This window comes from Chiloscyllium plagiosum, unplaced genomic scaffold, assembly GCF_037043375.1.
Source record: "Chiloscyllium plagiosum isolate Xiang-an unplaced genomic scaffold, Cpla_swu_hap1 HiC_scaffold_4, whole genome shotgun sequence".
Taxonomy (NCBI): Eukaryota; Metazoa; Chordata; class Chondrichthyes; order Orectolobiformes; family Hemiscylliidae; genus Chiloscyllium; species Chiloscyllium plagiosum.
In genome coordinates, this window is record NW_028270142.1 from 31,867,017 (window position 1) to 31,891,539 (window position 24,523).

At 41.1% G+C, this 24,523-nt stretch overlaps 1 protein-coding gene across 6 annotated transcripts in view; it reads left to right on the forward strand.

Moving 5' to 3' along the window:
* The window catches only part of sugct (succinyl-CoA:glutarate-CoA transferase), a 475,105-nt gene that overhangs the window by 104,745 nt on the left and 345,837 nt on the right, over nt 1-24,523 (forward strand). For all 6 annotated transcript variants that reach the window (XR_015756922.1, XM_087986077.1, XM_087986079.1 and 3 more), the window contains exon 9: nt 3,515-3,610. Coding sequence is in view for 5 of the 6 variants with exons in the window: in XM_087986077.1 (XP_087842203.1) it covers nt 3,515-3,610 (96 nt within the window). In the remaining variant the exon portion in view is untranslated. The remainder of the gene's footprint in view (nt 1-3,514; nt 3,611-24,523) is intronic.

The following is a 24,523-nucleotide window of genomic DNA, read 5'->3' on the forward strand; positions in this document are numbered from 1 at the left end:
TTTTTTCCTCTTGAGTAATTTAAGATATTTGATCATACGCTCTGGTTAGCTATAGGTTAGATTAGTAGTTAGTTGAGTTTTGTCTTTTTCCTTTTCTTTTCTCTGTGTTTTTAGTGTTATTTAGTGTTATTCCTGTATTTTCAGTAACCAGCAGTTAATTGAAGTCTGGTCCTGTTATGATTCTCCTGCTGCTGCTGTAGTTACTCTGAACATAGTTTAAATTAGTTTAATTCAATCAATTACATCAGGACAAGATGAACTTATATGGCTTCAATTGCTTATTGGTCACAGGTCTTCCATATCAAGGAAAGATCAAATCATTTTGTTGGAACTAATGAAAAGTAAAAGCATTAAATCAGCCAGATGAAGAATGGCTCATTTCCTGCCAATGGCACTGTGTTGCCAGCTCCAGTCACAAATTGCAGCTTCATTCCTCTAATTTAACAGGAGATTTTACCTTGTGTTTGTGCAGAATCTGGAGCCAGGTTTTAGTAAAACGAGTATTGTGTTTGGCAAATTCTGAGCACATTATGTTGCTGAAAAGAAAGGCATGTTGTTGCACTATTTTGTTTTGCACTCATCATGACAAATGCAAGAAATCCCAAATTCAAGCAATCACAGAAATTTAAGCTACAGGAGAACAGGGTGCTGATTAGTTGACAAGTTAACTCTGACCAAGGCATTGCCATGTGTTAGACCTCATTTTTTCCACTGATAATTCAAGTCAAGGGTGGTTTCAGTTAATCTTTATTGCAGCTTATCTTTAGTACAGTTTCATTTCTCCAGAGCAATAAGGTGCCCAAAAAGTTTTGGAATGTCTTAACGTATGCTGTTTTAACTTAGAACGCACACGCCTCCCCCCGGCCCCACCCGCGTGTTTGCTATTGGCTAGCAATGTTGAGTTATCTCTTGATCTCTGGTACAGTATCTGATACAGTTCAAACTTGCCTCAGTAATTTGCTTGACACAGTTTAACAATTGATAGTCCTTAACCTGAAGGAAGTACTGTTACAGCCAGCAATTTCAATGTATTTCCAATTAAGCTAAGGAATAGACATGCTTGTCCCCCGCCCGGTCCTCCATGGTTTTCATTATGTTATCAGAATCTATTATCTCCCTACAATGATATGGGGCTGCTTTCATTGAACTGGTTTGAGTCTTTTCCTCTAATGTTTTTAGTGATTTTTTTTGTCTATAAGTGGATTTATAACTACTTTGGAATCTATATCTATGATTATCTGAAGAATCTTAACTAAAACCTACTGATTGGCGGTAATTACCTGGGTTGGATTTGTCCTGCTTTTTATGTACAGGATATACCTTGGCAATTTTCCACATCGTCGGGTAGATATCAGTGTTGTGACTGTACTGTAAAAGCTTGGCTAGGGGATCGGCACATTCTGGAGCACAATTCAGTACTGTTGTCAAAATGTTAGGGCCCAGAGCTTTTTCAGAATCCCGTGTCACCAACCATTTCTTAATATTGAGTGAATCGAATTAGCTGAAGCCTGGTATCTGTAATGCTAGGGACCACTGGAGGAGGCTGAGATATACCATCCACTCTCCACTTCTGAAGATTGCTGTGAATGCTTCAGCCTTATCTTTTTGCACTGTTGTGTTGGGCTCTTCCACTGTTGAGAATGAGGATAATTGTGGAGCCACCTCTTCTAGTGACTTGTTTAATGTCCACCACAGACTGTGCAGTCCTGCCATACCCAGGACTGGATGTGGCAGGATTGTGGGGATTAGATCTGATCTGTTGGTTGTGGACTGGCTTGGCTCAGTCTATCATTTTCTGCTTATGTTGTTTGGAATGCAAGTAGTCCTGTTTGGTAGCTTCACTAGGTTGACACTTCATTTTCAAATATGCCTGGTGCCACTCCTCCATTGAACAAGGGTTGATTCACTGGCTTGATGGTAATTGTTCAGTGGGGGATATACTGGACTGTGAGGTTGCAGACTGTGCTGGAATATACTTCTGCTGTTGATGGCCCACAACACTGGATGCTCAGTCTTAAGTTGATAGATCTTTTTGCGGTCTGTCCCATTTAGCACGGTGATAGTGCAACACAACACAATGGAAGTTATTCTCAATGTGAAGGTGGAACTTTATCTCCACAAGGACTGTGGTTGACACTCTTACCAATACTGTCATGAACAGATGCATCTGCAGCTGGCCGTTTAGTAAGGATCAGGCCAAGTATGTTTTTTCCTCTTACTGGTTCCCTTATCATCTGCTGCAGACCCAGTCTAGCAGCTCTGTCCTTTCGGGCCAGAACCAGCTTGATAAGAAATGGTGCTGCTGAGCCACTGTTAGTGGTGAACATTGAAATCCCCTACCAGAGTATATTTTGCGCTCTTACCGCACTCAGTGCTTCCTCCAAGTTTTTTTCAACATAGAGGAGTAGTGATTCATCAGCTGGGGGAGGCTGGCATGTGGTAATGAACAGGAGGTTTCCTCGCCATGATATTTCATGGGGGTCTGAAGTCAATGTTCAGGACTCCAAGGGTAACTCCTCCTGATTGTGTACCACTATAGTCCCATCTCTGCTGGGTCTGTCCTGCTGGTGGACAGAATATATCCAGTGATGGTCTCTGGGGCATTGTATGTAAAATATGTTTTGGTGAGAATGACTGTGTCAGGCTGTTGCTTGACTAGTCTGTGAGCCAGCTCTCCCAATTTTAGCACTAGCCCCCAGATGTTAGTGAGGAGGACTTTGCAGGGTTGACAGTGTTGTTTCTGCTGTTGTCTTTTCCAGTACCTAGGTTGCCAGGTGGTCTGTCCAGTTTCATTTATTTGAGACTTTGTAGCATTTGATACGACTGAGTGGTTTGCTGGGATATTTCAGAGGGCAATTGAGAATCAACCACAACCACATCCTGTAGAATAAGAAACATTTGGCTCATCAAATCTTTTCTTCCACATGTGGCCACTTGGCGTCCTTCTGTTTTTCTGTTTTCCTTCACCACTTAGTATTGTCTTTCACAAGCAATTGCCTAGTTTCCTATTTGTACTTATACTGTATTTCACTAACTGATTCAGATGTGTTATGACACACTCATCGAGCAGGTGAGATTTGAATCCATGCCTTCTGGCCTAGAGCTAGGGATATTACCACTGCACCACTTGGCTTTAACAATAGTTTGAAGCAGCGAACCATACAAAGTCTGTTTTTTACCCCTCTCTTTAATTTGTTCTGATTACCTGAGCCCTGTCATTAATTCCTTGGTAACAAGATTAAATAATCAACTCAGAAATTTTTTTTTGAGGCAATTTAAAACAGAAATTGTTGAAAACTCAACGGGTCTGTCCGCATCTGTGGAGAGAAATCAGAGCTAATGTTTCGAGTCCAGTGACCTTTCCTCTACTGAGCCAATCCTGCTATGGTCTGAACTCTGAGCTCCAATTTTGCTCAGTTTCATAAAGTGATTTGAGAGTAATTTTCAATAATGAATATAGGAGTTTTATACAAGTATTTTTGTTGATGGTTGTTGTTTTCATTGTTCCAATCAGGTTGCTTGTCTTACCCACATAGCTGCCAATTATCTTAATGGCAGAAAGGAAGCGAAACGATGGGGAACTGCACACGAGAGCATTGTTCCATACCAGGCAAGTCATTTATTTGTTACCTCTTAGCAGAACAAAATCTCTTCAAGTAACCATTTATAAAAGCAAGAATTTTAAACTTTATGACCATCAATATAAATGCTTTCATGCTGGATGTTCCTTGATGGTAACGTGAGAGATTGATAAAAGTGAAAAATGGCAATGTTAGATATTTAGACTTTTCCAGCAGTGCTTTAAGGGCAAAATCTTAAGAAACAACTTTTTCAAGTAGTCAATTGACTAAAAATGCTGAAAGCACTTACCTGTTCAGTCAACATCCATGTTGTAATGTGTTCATGTCTCCATATCTGTTTTATTAATCATTTTGTGCATTTGCCACTAGTGGAATAAACTACTGTATATACTCAAGTAAAGTCAATCTCATGTAAAAGTCAACTCCCTATTTTTGGCAAATATCCTGGAATTTTCCATATATCTCGTGTGAAAGTTGATCCGAGTTCTTGATAGATAATGGATCAACGTTTATGAATCAGTGTGCTGGTTGTCATGTCCCGCTCCACATTTCCAGTCTGCCGGTTGTTCCACTCTGCTCTCGGTCTTCCAGTCCGTTGGCTGTTGTTCCGCTCTGGGTTTTCAGAATCACCATAATTTGTTTGTTTTTCTTTATTCATTTAGAGATTAGTTGGGCTTCTGCGATCATTCGGTGTGAATTTTGACAGACATGAATTTCAGCCCTTCAAAAGTACTATCCATGTTATAGTCAACCCCATAAAATTAACCTTAAAAGTTAGTAAAAAAAATTGATTATTAATCAAGTATAAAGTGAGGACTGCAGATGCTGGAGATCAGAGCTGAAAATGTGTTGCTGGAAAAGCGCAGCAGGTCAGGCAGCATCCAAGGAGCAGGAGAATCGACGTTTCGTGCAGAAGCCCTTCTTCAGGAAGGGCTTATGCCCGAAACGTCGATTCTCCTGTTCCTTGGATGCTGCCTGACCTGCTGCGCTTTTCCAGCAACACATTTTCAGTATTAATCAAGTATATATGATACAATATTTAATCTGGGCTGCTCTTTTTTGTGCTAATTGTCTTTCAAACTTATTCCACAGATCTTTTCCTTTTTGTCATTATTCAGAATGCTTGTTGCTTCTACAGCATATCTTGACATGGCTAACTTGAACTGTCTGTCCCTATGTTAACTTTATACTTGTCACTTAACAACATTCACCATTTGGGCTTGGAATAATGAGATCATAAAGGGGATCAGGCTGAAAGCATCATCCACCCATTATAGAATCAACCCAATTTTCATTCTATTCCTTTTGTCAATCAGATGTGACTAGGTTCTACAATAGTGGCCTACCTTAAATTTATATATTGTTCTGCTTTTCAACTTTTTTTCTACTACCTTATTGAATGCCTTTTGGAAATGCAAATGATCTACAGTGGCTGGTTTCCCATTATCCACTCTGCTTGTTCAATCCTTATGGTTTGTCAAACATGATTTTTTTTCCCACAAAACCATGTTGATTTTGCCTGATTGTACCATGATATTCTAAATGTCCTGCAACTACCTCTTTAATAGTAGATTCAAACTTGTTTCCAATAAGAGATGTTAAACTATCTGGCCTTAGATCTTTTGTTTCTGTCTTTCTACTTTCTTGAATTGTGATGTAACAGATGCAGATTGCTAATCTGCTGGGACCTGTCAAAAATACAGGAAAATTTGAATGGTTGCAGTCAATGCATTCAATATCTTTAGGAGCTAATTATATTAAGTGTTAGATTCAAGATTCAGAAGTAGTTTCGGAAATCTGAGAAAACTGGCTCTGTATTGGAAGAAGATGTGAAGGCCTTGAATGAAACCTAAGAGTGTTAATGTTCAGTGCAGATGAGCGAGGGGAAACTAAAGGCTCTCAAGCAGTTTTCACTTCATGCAACTGAGCAAAGTTGGAGCTCAGAGTTCAGATCATAGCAGGACTAGCTCAGTAGAGGAAGGGTCACTGGACTCAAAACATTAGCTCTGATTTCTCTCCATAGATGTGGACAGACCTGTTGAGTTTTTCCAGCAATTTCTGTTTTTGTTTCTCGCTCAGTAGAGATGGTTGTTGGTGAAAAGCTTGAGTTATGTTTGTGAATGAGTACTGGAGTGTAGTTTGAAGTCCAAGGAGCTTAACACCAGGAAACGAGTGATGGAATGGAATGGAAGCACTCTTGAAGCACACCATATCAGATTGGATCTTGAGAGGGAGTTTCAAGAGCAAATTAGCAGAAGTGAAGAATCGTGATTTCTTATGAAGTTTAATGAGATTTGATGACCCACTTTGTCATTTATATTTGGGAGAATTGTTGAGAAATCTGAGAGATCTATCTTGATTGTGTTTGCTAATTGGCTTGTGCTGTGGGGTGTTCTCACTCTATCGCCCAAGTTAACCACATGTTAATCCTGGGTGTTGGAATAAGTTGTTTGTGTATTGTAGATTGTGTTACTGTTCTCACATTGTATAATAAAGTTTATTGTTGTTTGATCAAACCAGGGAATCTTGTGGCTTTATTTGCTGAGTAAGTCCCCTGGATCATACACTTTTTTTTTCAAAAGAAGTTCTTGGCCCCAAGCCAGACTGCAATATGTAATTGGCAGTCTGGTCTGGGATCACAAGGCTATAAAACATTTATACGAGTGACTTCTTTTCTGTGTCTTATTCCTGAAGAAGGGCTAATGCCCGAAACGTCGATTCTCCTGTTCCCTAGATGCTGCCTGACCTGCTGCGCTTTTCCAGCAACACATTTCCATCTCTGATCTCCAGCATCTGCAGACCTCACTTTCTCCTTTCTGTGTCTTATATCCACTTAAACTGATTCTACTTGTTGACCTTTTCTCCTTCTGATACTGATATCATCGTTTATTAACAGCCACCTCCACACATTTTTTCTTTTCCTGTCCTTCTGAAATGCCAAATGGGCAGCATGTTGACTCAGTGGTTAGCACTACAGCCTCACAGCACCAGGGACCTGGGTTTGATTCCAGCCTTGTGCGACTGTGTGCACTTTGACAATATTTCCTGTGTCTGTGTGGTTTTCCTTCGGGTGGTTCCGTTTTCCTCCCGCAGTCCAACGATGTGCAGGTTAGGTGAATTGACCATGCTAAATTGTCAGTAGTGTCCAGGGATGTGCAGACGAGGTGGGTTAGCCATCGCATTTCCAGGGTTATGGGGACAGGGTGTTTGGTAGGGGTGGCGGGGGGGGGTGGGGGTGGTTTGTTAGGTTTGGGTGGAATGCTTTTTGGCAGGTCAGTGTGGATTCAGTGATCTCAGTGGCTTGCTTCCATACTGTAGGGATTCTATGAAATAACCTTGAATATTCATGTTCCTGCTATAACTCTTATCGCTATAACAGCTATTCTATCCACCATTCTAAATCAATTTATATTATCAAGCCATCTTGTTATGACAGTTTACTTAGATAGTAAAAACAATGACTGCAGATGCTGGAAACCAGATTCTGGATTAGTGGTGCTGGAAGAGCACAGCAGTTCAGGCAGCATCCGAGGACAGGCAGAATCGACGTTTCAGGCAAAAGCCCTTCATCAGGAATAAAGGCAGAGAGCCTGAAGTGTGGAGAGATAAGCTAGAGGAAGGTGGGGGTGGGGAGAGAGTAGCATAGAGTACAATATGTCAGTGGGGGAGGAGATGAAGGTGATAGGTCAGGGAGGAGAGGGTGGAGTGGATCGGTGGAAAAGGAGCTAGGCAGGTCGGACAAGTCCGGACAAGTCAAGGAGACAGTGTTGAGCTGGAGGTTAGAAACTAGGATGAGGTGGGGAAAGGGGAAATGAGGAAGCTGTTGAAGTCCATATTGATGCCCTGACGTTGAAGTGTTCCGAGGCGGAAGATGAGGCGTTCTTCTTCCATGCGTCTGGTGGTGAGGGAGCGGCGGTGGAGGAGGCCCAGCACCTCCATATCCTCGGCAGAGTGGGAGGGGGAGTTGAAATGTTGGGCCACGGGGCGGTTTGGTTGATTGGTGCAGGTGTCTCGGAGATGTTCCCTGAAGCGCTCTGCTAGGAGGCGCCCAGTCTCCCCAATGTAGAGGAGACCGCATCGGGAGCAACGGATACAATAAATGATATTAGTGGATGTGCAGGTAAAACTTTGATGGATGTGGAAGGCTCCTTTAGGGCCTTGGATGGAGGTGAGGGAGGAGGTGTGGGCACAGGTTTTACAGTTCCTGCGGTGGCAGGGGCAAGTGCCAGGATGTGAGGGTGGGTCGTAGGGGGGCGTGGACCTGACCAGGTAGTCACGTAGGGAGCGGTCTTTGCGGAAGGAGGAGAGGGGTGGGGAGGGAAATATATCCCTGGTGGTGGGGTCTGTTTGGAGGTGGCGGAAATGTTGGCGGATGATTTGGTTTATGCGAAGGTTGGTAGGGTGGAAGGTGAGCACCAGGGGCATTCTGTCCTTGTTGCGGTTGGGGGGGTTGGGTCTGAGGGCGGAGGTGCGGGATGTGGACGAGATGCGTTGGAGGGCATCTTTAACCACGTGGAAAGGGAAATTGCGGTCTCTAAAGAAGGAGGCCATCTGGTGTGTTCTATGGTGGAACTGGTCCTCCTAATTCCTCCGCCTCCGCCGTATCTGCTCCCAGGAGGACCAGTGGTTAAAGATGCCCTCCAACGCATCTCGTCCACATCCCTCACCTCTACATCGGGGAGACTGGGCGCCTCCTAGCAGAGCGCTTCAGGGAACATCTCCGAGACACCTGCACCAATCAACCAAACCGCCCCGTGGCCCAACATTTCAACTCCCCCCCCCCCCCCCCCCCCCCCACTCTGCCGAGGATATGGAGGCGCTGGGCCTCCTCCACCGCCGCTCACTCACCCCCAGACGCATGGAAGAAGAACGCCTCATCTTCCGCCTCGGAACACTTCAACCCCAGGGTATCAATGTGGACTTCAACAGCTTCCTCATTTCCCCTTTCCCCACCTCATCCTAGTTTCTAACCTCCAGCTCAACACTGTCTCCTTGACTTGTCCGGACTTGTCCGACCTGCCTAGCTCCTTTTCCACCGATCCACTCCACCCTCTCCTCCCTGACCTATCACCTTCATCTCCTCCCCCACTGACATATTGTACTCTATGCTACTCTCTCCCCACCCCCACCCTCCTCTAGCTTATCTCTCCACACTTCAGGCTCTCTGCCTTTATTCCTGATGAAGGGCTTTTGCCCGAAACGTCGATTTTGCCTGTCCTCGGACTTTGCCTGTCCTCGGATGCTGCCTGAACTGCTGTGCTCTTCCAGCACCAGTTTATTTAGATGTAGAGTCTGTAATTCTGCTCTTTTACCTTTTTTCTGACTCTGATCTTATTTCTTGTGCACTCTTAGTTCTGTCACCTGCTCTCAGTTTTCGATTATAATTTGAATTGCTGTACAGCTTTGTTCTTACTTTCTAACTTTTCAGATTTATTCTTAGTGAGTCCACTATTCCAAAGCACTCTATATAGCCCTTGTTATATGAAATAAGGATATTGATTTCAGAAGGGTTCAAGTGAATAGCATTCCAATGGTCTATCTCCTATTTTCCCTGCTAGTGTTGCCAGTGTTTCATGAATTAAAACTCCTTTCTCCCATAATAGTCTTTGTGCAACTCACTGAACACTCTTACATTGTTTGCCCTGCTAATGTTTTTATGGCTTAAGTAGCAATCAGAGATAATGTTATTCTCATATCAGCCATCATATGCTGGTACAAATGATCCAAATGTTTTTCACAAAGCTGAGCATTTAATACAGAGAGATGGACGATGTCATCAACAGTGCTATAAATAGCACTTGCATAGCAATAAACTGCTCACTGACAGCCAACCTGGGTTTTACCATGGCCACTCAGCTCCTGACCCATTATAGCCTTGGTTAAAACATGGACAAAAGAGTTCAGAGGTAAGAATTCCCAAGGTGAAGTGAGAGTGACCACAAGGCTGCATTAGACCAGTATGTTATCAAGGAGCCTTTGCACTGGTTTGTGTCATATCTGGCACATAAGATGGTCATAGTTTTTTGTGGTCTGTCATCATCTCAGTTCCAGAGTATCTCTGCAGAAGTTACTGAGGTAGTGACCTCGGCCCAACCATCTTCAGCTGTTTCATCAATGACCTTCCCTCCATCATCAGGTCAGAAGTGGAGATGTTTACCGATGACTGCACAATGTTCATGACACCTCAGATAATGAAGTAGCCCATCGAGTCCACGTCGACCCTCTGAAGAGCATTTCGCCCAAACTCAATCCCCACCCTATCCCTATAACCCTGGATTTCCCATGGCTAATCCACCTAGCCTGCACATCTCTGGACACTGTGGTTTTAAAGAAGGGTCACTCGACATGAACGTTAACTCTGATTTCTCTCCACAGATGCTGCCAGACCTGTTGAGCTCCTTTAGCAATTTCTATTTTTTTCCATGACATTAAATGGTGCTACTGTCACCGAATCTCCCACTACCAATGTCCTGATGGTTACCATTGACCGGAAACTCAACTGGAATTGCCATATAAATATAGCAACAACAAGAAAAGGTTAGAAGCTAGGAATATTGTACCAATAATTCACCACCTGACTCCCCAAAGCGTGTCCACGATCGACAAGTCACAAGTTAAGAGTGTGGTGGAATACTCCTCACTTCTGGTTTGGTGCAGCTCCAAAAATACTCAAGAAACTTGACACCATCCAGACCAAAGCAACCCCCTTTGGCATCACATCCACAAACATTCAGTCCTTCTACTACCAACACACAATTGCAGCAGTGTATACTATCTACAAGTTGATATCTTGTATCTATTACTGCAGAAATTCACCAAAGACCCTCAGACAGCACTTTCCAAGCACACAACAACTTCCATCTAGAAGGCCAAGGGCAGCAGATACTTGGAAATATATCACCATTACTTCAGTGTTGCTGGTTCAAAATTCTAGAATTTCCTCCCAAACAGCATAGTGGATCTACCTGCAGTACATGGACTGCAGCGGTTCCAGAAGGCAGCTCATCACCACCTTCTCATGGGCAACTAGGGATGGTCAATAAGTGCTGGCCCAGCCAGTGATGGCTACATCGCATTAGTGAATAAAACAAAATAATGCTAACAAAGTCAAAGAACTGGTGCTTGTATAAATATGCATATGTAGCAAATATATTTTTTAAGTTAAGAAATTAACTTATGGGAAGGCTGATCAGAAGAATTTGGAAGAGCAGATTGAGCCATACCTTCTAGGAATCTTCTGTGGTGTTCACTAAGACCTGATCTACTCTTGCTTTTTAACCCCACTTATTGCCTTTGTTCCCATAACCCAAACTCTGCTATCGTTCAAAAATCTGTTTATTTCATATTTGTATACATTTCATGGTTCAGACTCCACAGCCTTCATGGGAGGGAATTCCAAAGATTCATGACCCTTTTAGTGAACAAATTCCTTCTTACCATCTTTAAAAGCGGCACCCTTATTCTGAGACTCTATTCCCTCTGTCTAATGAATGATATGCTGGTGAGTTAAATAAGATTCTGATTTGAAGGTGTCGGTTATCATATTCAAAGCTTTTTGCTACAAATTATTTCAATTGCAACACTTATGATGACAATTTAGATGTGTAAATGACACAAGGAAAGGCTGAGTACCAAAGAATGCCAATATAAGATGAATAGCAAAATAACCAAAGATAGTATTGAATAGAGGAAAATATGCAACAATTATTTGGGACTTGGAATGCACTGTCTGAGTATGTGGTAGAGGCAGATACAATTGCGTCTTTCAAAAGGGAATTGAGACAAAGATGCAGAGCTACAGAAAAAGGTTGGCCTATTGGGACTAGCTTAGTTGCTCTTACAGAGACCTGGTAGAGTCATGTCAGGCTGAATGGCCACTTTCTGTGTTGTACCTGTTCTGTACTACTATGTTAGAATATCAATAGCTTTCCCTTGATAAGACTGAGGGTGATTCAACTTAAACTGCAGTCGCATCAAGGCTTTTATAAAGTTGTGTTTCCATTATACATAATAGTTAACTAAACATGGAAAAAATGGAATTATTCTGTATGAATTGTATGGCTAAATAGAGCCCTATTACCTGTTGATGATGCCTGAAATATAACTTTAACTTACCTCATTCTTTATGAAATGAAAATCTTTTCATTTATATCCTCCATACGGACAAGGCAAATAAAATGTACAACTGGAAAATACAGGAATGACTGTCTCAAGAGAGAATTTGTTTGGCTGCTATTGTACAACTTCCCTTTTAACACTATAATGGTGTTCTTCCATTCTTCCACACTTGCATCAGTTGTTTAACCTTGCTCTTTTAAATGGTGAAGAACTCTCCACAGAGCCACACCACAAGCATTTTTAGTCTGTGGGATCCTATTGCATCAGAAAACATTTTTAATCACAGCCTAAAACAAAGACCCAGAACTTCAGACTGACTTGAGAACTGTTTCGACTGATGACAATCACAGGAAAAAGTACCCATGTTATTTGCATGTGCTTTCTTCGTTAGTCTTCTCCTGCTGGCCACCTATTTGAGTCTCCATTACAGAAAGCTGGAAAGAATTTGATGCAGTGCAAGGGGAGTGAAGCCATGCTCCCATGATGCTGGTGTAGCTGGAAATATTTCTTAAGGGCAGTAGTGGACATCAAACTACAAGGTTAATTTAATGAAACTTCGGTAGCACTTTTCAGATACCTATTTTACATAGGTTTCTCATTACTTTTTCTGTTATTTTAAAATATTTAATGACATTGTTGTATAAAAAGTCTTAGTTTAATTACTTGACTGATTTTATATTCAGTGTTATTTATATTATGTGGGTGAGGTAAGTGGGTTGGAGATAGGGTGGCATATGGGAGAGCATGTATCTCGATAGAGTGACAGAGGCCATGAGGGTAGGTAGGCCAGTAGGCAAGTGGATAGGGCGGCATGTGTATGCAAGATAGGGTGGCTAGTTGGCGGGGAGTGGGTGGGGGAGGGGGGGATGCGGAGAAATTGCTTGTTGGGGATGGGTACTGGGTTGGGTCAGATTCGGACAGGGGAGAGTGTAGTTTGTGTGGTGAAATTAAATCCTGGCTGGAGAGAGTGCTGTGCAGGATTCGGGATGAACCTAGATGAGTGGGGTTTGTGGCCCAAGTTGGCATGGTTCAGAGTGACAAGTAAGCCAAGTCAGGGAGTTAGCAGTGAGGGAGCCAACAGGCTGAGTGTGGGGTAATCATTAGAGTTACATCAAAGACAGAGAAGTTTTTGTGGGTAACTAACAAGTTAAGTCAATGGAACCTTCTGAATTTTCTGACTGTAATTTAGATTAAGAAAGTTTCTCATGGTTTCCCAATGCTGGATCATTGTCCATGGGAAGTTTAAAACTCCCAGGCAATTCCCAGGTCATCAAGTGTTTGAGGACCTCCACGTAATTCTGCTGCATGTTTCCAACCTATACCACTGCAGTGACTATCCTCTTGTCAGCAGCTCTTAGCCAAAAATTCAATTGATGAAGCTTTCTTTGTTTTGGTTATGAATCAGTTGCAAAGGGGCCTCACTTTTTTAAGTTAAGAAATTAACTTATGGGAAGGCTCATCGGAAGAATTTAGAAGAGCAGAATTGGGCCATACATTCTAGGAACTCTGTGGTGTTCACTAAGACCTGATCTGAACTTGCCTTTAACTCCACTTATTGCCCTTGTTCCCATTACCCAAACTTTGTTATCATTCTAGACTTTGTCATTTCATTTTTGAATACATGTTGAGGAAATCACATTAATGTTATTTTGAGTCAGCAAAACGCAAGACTCATGACTCTTTAGAATTGATAGCACAGAAAGAGGCCAATAACCCAAGCAGCTTATGCTGGTGTTTATGCTCCATTTGCCCCTCCTCCCTCACCAAACTATATGAGCAGAACACTTTATGCCCTTGCATGGTTATTTATGATGTATAAATATATCTTAAGCTACCAGCTCCTCTTATAAGCATTGTTTACAGTTATTTGTTCAAACAGTTGGGGAGGTTTAGATGCAAATGAACTGGCACCAGGGGATGTGTAAAAAATGAGATTTGACCTTAACTCACCTTAACTAGTTTTCGTGACACTGAGTTCCACATTCTCACCACTCTCTGGTAAAGTTGTTTCTTCTGAGTTCCCTGTTTGATTTCTTGTTGACTATTCTTTATTGATATCTTTTCCTCCTCAAGTAGAAATGTTCTTTCTGTAATAACTCATTCAGAAAGTTTATACTTTCAAACATACTTTGGATTTGGTTGGTCATCTTCTTTTCAAGAGAGAGGAGACCCAGGCTATTTGTCCTTTCCTGGTTGATGCCATCTTGGATTTATGGTATGATCCTTGTAAATCATTTTTGCATGTTGACTATTGCTTCTATTGACCTTTCTTAATCTAACGATCAGAACGTTATACAATTCTTCCAAGTATGATCTAACCAACAACGCTTGATACGTTGTTTTGTATTATCACACTATTGGGTGAGTGCACTGGAAATCAAGCCCCCCTATTCCTAGCATTGTCATAAAAGTTAAAATTTTATTAAAAAATACAAGATTCTTCAATTTATCTGTCTCCTTAGACCCAGATTGACAGAAAGCACAGACAAGGTTTCTGTACTTAACAAGAATGACTATTTATTACAATCAATAGATTCTAGCAGCAAGGAAACAATTGTGAACTGTTGACATATGACTAGTCCTTTAAACATGAACACCTTTATAAAACTCCCAATACACAAACATGTAGACATACATGAAAAGCAATGGTGTTATGAGTGGAATGAAGATTGGAAAGGCTAGAAATGGTCCTTGTTCACAGGGTTCACTGAGATGATCTTTTTGGCTTCTTGACTTTTGACTTTTTGCTCCTCAGTCCCCCTCTCTCCACTTTCTTGCAGGAGGCTTAGAACGACTGGTTTACAACTTATAAAGTCCCTGATTTATTGGTTAAAAACAACAGTTTACGGCAATTCATCGCAGAAAAAGTTTTTTTTCTGCAGGCATTAAATACTTTTTACTGCAGAGGAAAGGACACCACCACCCCTTCCATCAGACCAAAGGCTTCCGGCAATAGTATTTATATCCCAAGTTGTTCAGCCACCCTGGAGCCAATCACATAGTTGTTTGCAGACAGAAAACCTCTGCCATCGACAACTACTCACAACTCTTCTGACCAATCTCTACCTGTTTCTGGTCAAATCTTATTTTTTACACATCCCCTGGTGCCAGTTCATTTGCATCTAAACCTCCCCAACTGTTTGAACAAATAACTGTAAACAATGCTTATAAGAAGTGCTGGTAGCTTGCTTTTTAAAAAATACCCCAATTCAATTCTTGATTTAAAACAGTCTTTTCCCATCTCAGTCTACAACCAAAAATACAGGAAAATGAAAACGTATAGCTTTACCAGCATAATTTAACAATCCTATCCCTTCTGGTTTGCAGTTCTTTTTTGGCCTTATTAAACTGCACCTTTGATTCAAACTGATGCAGTAGCGTAACCCCAGAACACTCAATTTGTCAAACCTCCTTTGCCTCCATTAATACAAATATCTTGTGCAAACACTGATACAAAACAGTTACAGATAATTGAAACAACATCAATAACAGCTTCCTTCAATAAATGGAATTTAGACTTCTGAGTATAAAATTGTTGCAAAGATGATCAAGTGCTTTATAGCATGCGATGGTTCCTGAGCTTGCTGTTCCATGAAAATGGTGTATTAAATGAAGCAAATTGATCATTGGTAAACAATATAGCAATTAGTTTTGAATGAAAGTTCACAATTTAACTAAATATCAAAAAGCTTTTATTTCTAGACCTTAAGTAGATTCAAAGGGTTCAAAAGATTAGCTTACATGTAGTTGATGGAGGAAACAGACTTGAGATCATATATCTATTTCCCTTTCTACTTATGCAGCTATGTATTACTGTATGTGGTACATTTCTCTTGGAAACCCAAAATAAATGTCTTTTTCCAGAAGAATTACCATTTCCTAGACTTCCTCCCTTGGGCTAAGTGTGAAGAGGGATCACGTGCTCATGTCAACTTGACGTACTATTTTCAGTATTCACTTCCACACCTCTTTCATATATCTCTTAATTAAATAGAAGACCTCATTATGACAAGATGCTGACAGCTCAGCATAAGTCCAATGAAATACATGTTGTTCAGCAAGCTCGCCACCATTTGGATCAGTTTAGGATTTTATACTGGAAGTGATGGTAGTGATTCACAATGGATGGATGCATTGTAATTGTGATTGACAAAGTTATGTCGTATGGACTTATTTTCTTTGTCTTGTTTCAGAGTAGACCTGTTTTAAACTATATCTGGCATACAGTATTGCTGCGTGAAAGGAGGGTCTGCATTTCATAGTTCCCAAGAGAGATGAATTGTCTGCATGCTTTTGGTTGCAGTTCTGATGTTCCAAGTTGTTTAAAAAAATATCAGCTGTGCTAGAAACCACTGGATATATCTCTGAAGCACTGACAAGACTGATTTCCAATGTTGGGTGCTTCTCTCTGCAAGTCCAGACAGAAGTCCACTCAAAATGTTTAAGTTACTTTGACCCCACAAAATAGATTGGAGTCAATGCAGTCAAAGGCCAGACAGGACTGCCATCATTACTTGAGACCAGAAGGTACATCAGTCCTTGACTTATGTGGTTGTTGTCATATGTTTATATACCAATAGCAGCTTACCTTCTCCATAAATTAAAGAAATTTTATAACCCACTAGCATATTGTGTTAACTGTGAATTAATGATGATCATTTGGCACTTACTGTAGTTGTTGGAGCAACCAGTTAATGGTTGAGAAAAAAGAATTGGCAAATTATACTTTGGAAGGAAAAATGGCCACATCAGACAAGCTATATTTTGTTTAAAAAAAGGCAAAAAATCATGTTTCAATTATGATGGAGAATAACAAATAAGTTGTGGGGAGAAACATATTTTGTTGCAGAGAACAAAATGCTTTTAAGTTGTCTTATTGGAAAAAAACTGTTAACCATTAGCTCCGATTTGAATGCTGAGAAACAACATAGAGCCAAGAAAGAAGTTATATTTTGTAGCATTTTATCAGAAACGTCTCCAGCTACTTGTCCAGCTACATGTCTGCTGAAATTTTGCCTGCTTAGATACTGCCCGGCTTACAAATGTCAGTTAGCTACCACAACCTGAAAATTGTCCTAAACATATATGGAAAATATAATTTGAAGAACGACTGCTTCACTTTTGATTAACTGATGTCCGTCGGGACAACATGCAACCTTACATGCAAAGCCTGAACAATGCTCAAATCCTTGAGAGTGGATAGGGAAAATGTGACCACTTGCCCCACAAGTGACACGTGAACAAAAGCTCAAATTGTGATGTAAACTTGACCAGCATCTTTGATCTGAGCTTCTGCCTGAGGCTGGTGGCTTCATTACCATTCACACGGCTTCAGTGTGAACTGATTGTTAACTTCAGTCTTGAACTACTTCTCCAGCTGTACGACTAGAATGGTTTTGATGAACAGCCTTTCAATTCGAAGTCTTATATTTCCTTCTCTTCCAAAAACCTTTCAGGTGAATGTCCTCACGTCATATGGCACTCTTCTATGTTACAGTGGTTGCAGACTAATTTCCCACTATAATTAGCAGGTTTGTATTGAAGACAAGTCAAAGAGAGGAGGGGATATATCAAAATGTATCAAAACTGGTAAAGGCCAGGTGTCATGTAAGAGGCTATTATTTCACCTGAAATTCCTGTGGGGAGTGGAAGGAACTAAGTTAAATCTTGGGGTTTGATGAGATGTTGGGTGCTGAATAGAAAACATTTAAATATAAGGAATGCTGGATGGGAGAGTTATGTCAGGATGAGGTGTCACAGGCATTGGAGATTGATCGTTCATGTTACCACTTCATATCATAGGGCTGGAAATTACGTGGCCTTGCTGGGTGTGTTTTCAGCATGTGTAAAACAGATTAGGTGACTAGCTCACCACTTTAACACCCAGCCCCAAAATCAACAGTCTACCCGCCACTTGTAAATTATTAATTACAGGGTAATTGAGCTTGTTAAAATTATGATTAATTTCATAATTGCCCTGCCCACAGTGTAAAATAGTTGGTGTGGAGGAGGACGGTAGTGGGCACCCCACTTTTAAAATTCCTTTTAAAAGAAGGAAAGTATGGGCAGTACTATGTTTGGAGAGTGCTCTTTAGCCACTGGAGATAGCCCTGAGATGCTAATCCTGTCCCATCCCCGCCTCACCCTGCCTATCATTTTACATGCCCGTAATTGAAAACTCAACCCTTTATCTCGTTGCATTCCTTCCCTAAGGTGGACATATGCTTTTGACCTAATAACTATGACTTGCCCCTCTTCAGGGTTCCAATGGATCTCCTTTGTGAGTCTGCTGCAGTCCCAGCAGAGCCTAAAAAAAGAGCTCTGGCATTGTTGGATCCAATGGGCATTTAGATTAAGCAGCAGCTGTAGGACTTCATCCCAATGGGCAGGCAGAAATCTCACTCTCCAGTACTTCAGTCTACCTACAGCATGTTATGACTGTGAGATAGGCTTCTTCCGAGTTCATCAGCTCACCACCAACTTTTCTTCTGTGTGGGGAGTGAGAAGTCCATTCCTCTCATAATTTCCTGCCATTTGCTCATTCAAGAACTCAACACACGCATGAAATTTGTAGATCATACCAAACCTGTGGAGGCAATGGAGTTGGAAGAAGCATGGACACTTTACTGAATGACTTTACGGAATCCCTACAGTGTGGCATTCGCTCAATTGAGTCCACACCAAACCTTCAAAGACCAGTCCACCCAGATCCATCTCCCTGCCCTATCCCTGTAATCCCGCATATCCCACAGCTAATCCACCTAACCTACGTACCCTTGGACACTGTGAGCAGTTTGGTATGGCCAATCTATATAACCTGCATATTTTCGGACTGTGGCAGGAAACCAATGCAGACACTGGGAGAATGTGCAAACTCCAAACAGAGGGTGGAGTTGAACCTGAGACCCTGGCAATGTGAGACAATAGTGCTGGCCATTGTGCCACCCTTTGGATGGAGTATCTAAGTGAGATAGTATTGCTAGATTTAATGCAAATTAGTGCCAAGCAATTGGTGTTGAAATAACTGAAGATAAAGTTGATGGAGAAGCAATAGTGCAGTTAATACTCAATATATTCAACCGCTCTAGACCACCATTAAACAAAGCTAACAAAATGTGAACTCTGCAGTAAAGATAGTAGGATACAAGTCAGAGAAGGTACTTCTGTTGCATCAATCTCCCTATTATTGTAAAACTCACCTGGAGAAAAGCAATGAGATTTTATTGAAACAATACAATTTTACGTCACTTTCTTTTAAACTATAAGCAACAACATGGGAGAGCTGCTAATAATGTTATAAAAGTCATCTCTCTGCAAACATTCTGTATCCGACCATAATCCTCCCAATGCCATACCATTGTATTGGATCTTGATTGTCATGTATATGATTCCTTAGATCCTTTTTCAACAGCACTCTTCTATTGACTAACATCTAACCCACGGGGGGGTCTATTTTCTAAGTGTTTGTGTTTTTTTAGTCTGTAGTTATCAATCTCAAGTTGTTAAATTTTGATACATATGCAGAACAATCTTTTTAAAAAGGTACAATCGTGACAGTACAGGATATTGAAGAACAGGTTTTCACTTTAAAAGCCCAAAAGCTGTTTTGGCATAGTGCAGTATATTGAAGCCTGGGAGAATGCCTGAGGATCAGGGAAGCCAGAAGTTGGGTAAACACTTGGAATCTCTCAATTTGAAGAGCACTGTCCAGAGTGCTTCTGGCCAGTGTTTCTTTTTAATAATTTCTTTATCAAAAACCTTTTGCCAAGGTAAGAACAGCATGATTTGGTCACCACCATTATAAAAGAAAGCATTTTAAGCAATCGATGTGGTAGGGTTGGATAAAGGCATCGTATTAATTAACGAACAGCTTGTGCCAGGCAGTGGAACGGTGAAAAAAAACCCTATTTCTCCAAAGTCCACCCCCCAAACATTTCAAGGAAAACAGGACAGCTGTAATGCAAAGGATCAAAAGCAAAAACTGTTGGAAATGCTCAGCAGCATCTGTGGATGAAATAGAGCTTCCATTTCAGGTTAATGTATCTGTCTTCAGAACTGAAGAAAGAAGGTAACCATTCTTCAGAACGTTCTGAGTTTCTCCAGTTATTTCTGTTTCTTTTGTGAAGAAAGAAATGATTGCAAGAATTTTTAATCCAATGGAAGGGGGAAGACATAGAACAAACAAAAGAGAAGGTGTGTGATTGACGGGGAGGTAATTGATTAAATAATAAAATATTTCATGATTCAGAGCCTGAGAATATTAATGACTACAGTAACGAAGGAAAAGTTGTGTTCAAATGAGGTGTAAATAGCTATGTAGTAACCTATCTGAATACAATATGAATGGATAAATAAATGAGATGACTGAATTTGTCCTTATTGTAAAAGATTTATCCTTCAAATACTCTCAATTTCTGAAAACAAGAGGTGATGGGCATGAGTCCTAGCCTGCTATTTTTGGGATATGTGGAACACTCATTCTACTCCTGTTCTGGGACCCTCCCTCTTTTATTTTTCAGTACATTGTTGCAGTACCTCCATTTCACAACAGTATCAACAACTTATTCCATATCTTAACTGATGTTTGAGAATTGACAGAGCACTAATTGGCTGGTTTAGTTTTAGAATTGGATTTTATTGTTACTTGCACTCGTACAGGAATGCACGAGTACAGTGAAACTGTGCAATGTTGCGAATCTCCGGTGCCATCTTGGTCACAAAAGTAGAATATAAATCAAAAAGGCAGAACTAAAAGAAAACCAAAAGATAGGAAAAATGTCCAAATATTAAAGTCTAAGTTTTATTTCCATACAAGTGTTTGGAACCACTGATGCAGACACACAGGCCTAGCCATAGCCTGAAGTCTTGGTCAGTCTGCAAGTCTCTCAGCAATTGCAGGGCGGAATTGCATTCTTGCTGCCGTGAGGCTGATATCTCCAATCGCTGGAAGAGCTTTGCCACTGGTGCCGCCGCCATCAGTCACGAATGCCAGGAGAACGTCCTTCCTGCCACTGACGCCTCCAGTCACTGGGAGGAGCCATGTCCACTGCCACTGGTTCAGGCTGCCGGGTGACTACCGCTGTTCCATATGTGACCCGTTCTCGCTGCCTCTGGTCATCAAGAGGAGCCTGGGTGGAACTGCATTCACCACCGCTGCTGCCTCAGATCACCTTGAAGCTGCCGCCATTCTACAAAATGGTCTGCTCTCAATGTTGTGCTGCTTCCACTGATTAAACCACTGCAAAGGGCTTTAAAGAAAAGAAAAATGAGAGGAAAAAAAAGCAGAAGTAAAAACAAAAGCAGGGAGTGGACACGCTCCAGGCTGCGGAGCCTGTGCATAGACCTGCTAATCCACTGCCAACTTGGAAAAATTTGTCCTGCTTTTTATGATCAGGCAAAACCAGAGTTTTCGCAACACTGGGCAAATACCAGTATTAAAGCTGTACTGGAGCAGCTGGTTAAGGGTATGACTAGTTTTGAAGAAGTTTTCAGTACTATTGCCAGAATGTTGTCAGGGCCTGTTGTCTGCAGTACCCATTGCTTTCAGCTGTTTCTTGCTATTGCATGGAGAGAATCAAATTGGCTAAAGACTGACATCTGTCAGCTTGGGATTTCAGAAGGGTACCAAGGTGGATCCTCCACTCACCATATCTGCCTGACAAATGCTTCAACCTTATCTTTTGTACTGATGCATTGAGCTCGTCCATTATTAGTTATAGGGATATTTATGAAGTCTCCCCCTCTGCTGAGTTATCCAACTGTCCACCACCGTTCATGACTGGATTTGGCAGGACCACACAGATATAGATCAATAGGTTGTTGGATCACCAAGCTTTATCTTTCATATGATGCTTCTTTTGTTTGTCCTGTGATGTAGCTTCACCAGATTGACACTACCTTTTAGGTATGCCTGATGTTGCTCCAAGCATGCCCTCGTGTACTCTGCTTTGAACCGGGGAAGATTACATTGGCTTGGTCATAATGATAAAGTAAGGAATATACCAGGCTACAAGGTTACAGATTGCTGCTGATGCCCACATTTTCTCTTCCATCGATGGATATTGATGTCTCGTACCCAGAGTATATTCTGTGCCCTTGCTGCCATGAGTGGTTCCGGTAATTAACGGAAGGTTCACTTGAGGCTGTGAGATTTTTACCTGAAGTCATTATAGAGAGCTCCTTCTTGATTCTGAACCACACTGCTCCATCTCTCGTGAGATGGTTTTGGTGGTGTCTGGTACATTGTAAGATGTGATTCAATGAGTATATCAGGCTGTTGCTTGCCCGGTCTGTGGGACAGCCATCCCAATTTTGGCATGACCCCCCCCAATAGTAGAAAGGAGAACTTTGCAAGGTCAACAAGGCTGGGTGTACTTCCTGGCCAGATGGTCTGTCTGCTTGAATTCTTTGTGAGACTTATAATAGTTTTATACAGCGGAGTGGCTTGTAAAAGTCAAAGCACATTGTTGTGGGTCTGGTGTCATATGTAGGTCAGATTATATAAAGATGATGGATTTCCTTTTCAAAGGACATTTGTAAATCAGATGGAGTTTTATGACAATTGACAATGGTTTCATGGTCCATGTTCAACCGACTTTAATTCCAGATTCATTGATTGAATTTCAATGAAATGAGCTGCTGTGATGGGAATTCAAGCCATGTCCCCAGAGCATCTTTAAAATCCATTCTTTGTTTGTGGGCATCATGCCTGGGCCAGTATTTATTGGTCATCTCTAGTTTCCCTTGAGAAGGTGGTAGTATTTGAACATCTGTAGTCCATTTCATGAAGGGGCACCCACAATGGAGAGAACAGGGTGGGTGAGTTCTGGGATTTCCTCCTATTGAAAGAACAGCAACATATATTTTCAAATCAGGATGGTAACTGACTGAGAGGAAAACATGCAAACAGTGGTGTTTTGCTGCCTTTTTCTTTTAGATAGTAGTGGTCGTGGGAAAGGATTAACCCAGGTCTCTGGATCGCTGGTCCAGTGACATTACTACCAGCTCGCCAACATCCTTATACTACATTCCCACCTTGCTTACTGACTCTTCAGTTAATACAGCTGGTGTAAAACCAATTTTCTGTGGTCACAAAATCTATAATGTAATGAAAATCGTGCGTATAGTTATTTCGTTTGGTTCTATTTCTACCTATTTTGCATCAATAATTTGCACAAATGTAGTGCCTTTAGTTTAGAAAGTCACTTTAACATGGTTCACAATCCACAGAAGAAATGGACCCAAGATAGCAGAGAAACAAAGATTTTGCAGGAGTGTTATTGGCATAGGTAACCATACATTTGCTTGAAGAGGTGGGGCTTAAAGGAGCCATGAGTTCCAAGATGGATGGGAAGTCAGAATTTCGAAAGAGGTGTTTTAGGGATGACAAAGTTACAGAGATAAGGATGGGGGAGAACATGGACAGTTTTGCTTGCTGGCAGAGCAGGTTGTGAAATTGGACATATGCATCTGTCCTTGCACCCTACAGACCCTCCACACCGACATCAGCTTTTCATCTGCAATAAAGTAGCAGGCACGTGTGCCAGTTGCCAAATTACAGACTCAGTTGGACTGGCTTCAATGATATGAGCTCATAAAATTAATTCCATAATGTTGGTAACAGGGCTGGCATGATATCAAAGATTATTTGCTTCTAATGGCCAGACGTGAAACAAAAAGAATGTGAAATGCAAACTCTGAATGTTGTTTTGCTAATGTGCCAGTTCTCCACAGTTTGTACCCCCCAATAAAACTATTAAGAGCATGTTTATGGTTAAATGTTGACTCATTGGCATTATTTATTATGTGTTTTAAACAGTTTACAGGCAGATGAGTGAAGAATACATTTAATCTTCTTGTGGTAGACATTTCTTCAAATATGGCATGATCACAAGTGCACTGTGGGAATCTGCATTCGTATCAGGCATGTCTTTTTGCTTAATTACTGACATCTGTTTGTTTGTAATATTTTTAACCCACGCAGAGTCCCCTGAAATTTCCAAGTATACATTCAAGCACTTGTTTCATTCATAAAAGAGTGTTTAGCTGTTGCAACTAGATATTCAGTTTGAAGTTACGTACATCTGGTAACCACCTCGAGAAATACAAATACCTTGGCAAACTGAAGCCGTAATTATCACTCATACTTATTTGACGTTGATTAATGAAGAGATTATAGTATAATTGAACCTTTACATTTTGAAAATATCAGAATTATTATGGTATCCTCTGTGTGTTTGTGACTTTTTGTTTCAGTTGTAAGATATTGATACATAATCAAATAAGAAGGAAAACTCTCCTATGAGATCATTTACCTAATTCCCCTCATAAGTTCTAAGCTAGCATTTGAATCACAGGTTTAGCTGGTGTCACAAATAGTAAAAGCAGTAGGAGTACCTTACCACTTTTCCATGTATTCCAAGGTTTGTTTTTATTTAGTTTTTTGATTCTATCTCCTAGTATCCCAGCTTGGGGTTAATCTTCCTAATTTCCTCCATATTAAACTGTCAAACCTTTGGCTCTGTTTTCACTATGACATTTCCCTATCAACTATACCTACATTGCCCATGCCCGTTAAAAGTATTATTCTCTCCCCAGCCAAGGCAATCATCTTCATTCCCTTAGTTCCAAGGCACATTGATTTGAATTAAAATGGTTTTAAAAAATAGTTTAAGGATTCACTATACAAGATATGATTGGACTGTTGTTGTCTTAAGATACAAGATATGATTGGACCCTGTTGTCTTAAGATAGTCTGCTCACTATTCCAGGATGATGTAGGTACACAAAATAAGCCCAACTTTTCTCTTCTACAAGGCTATATT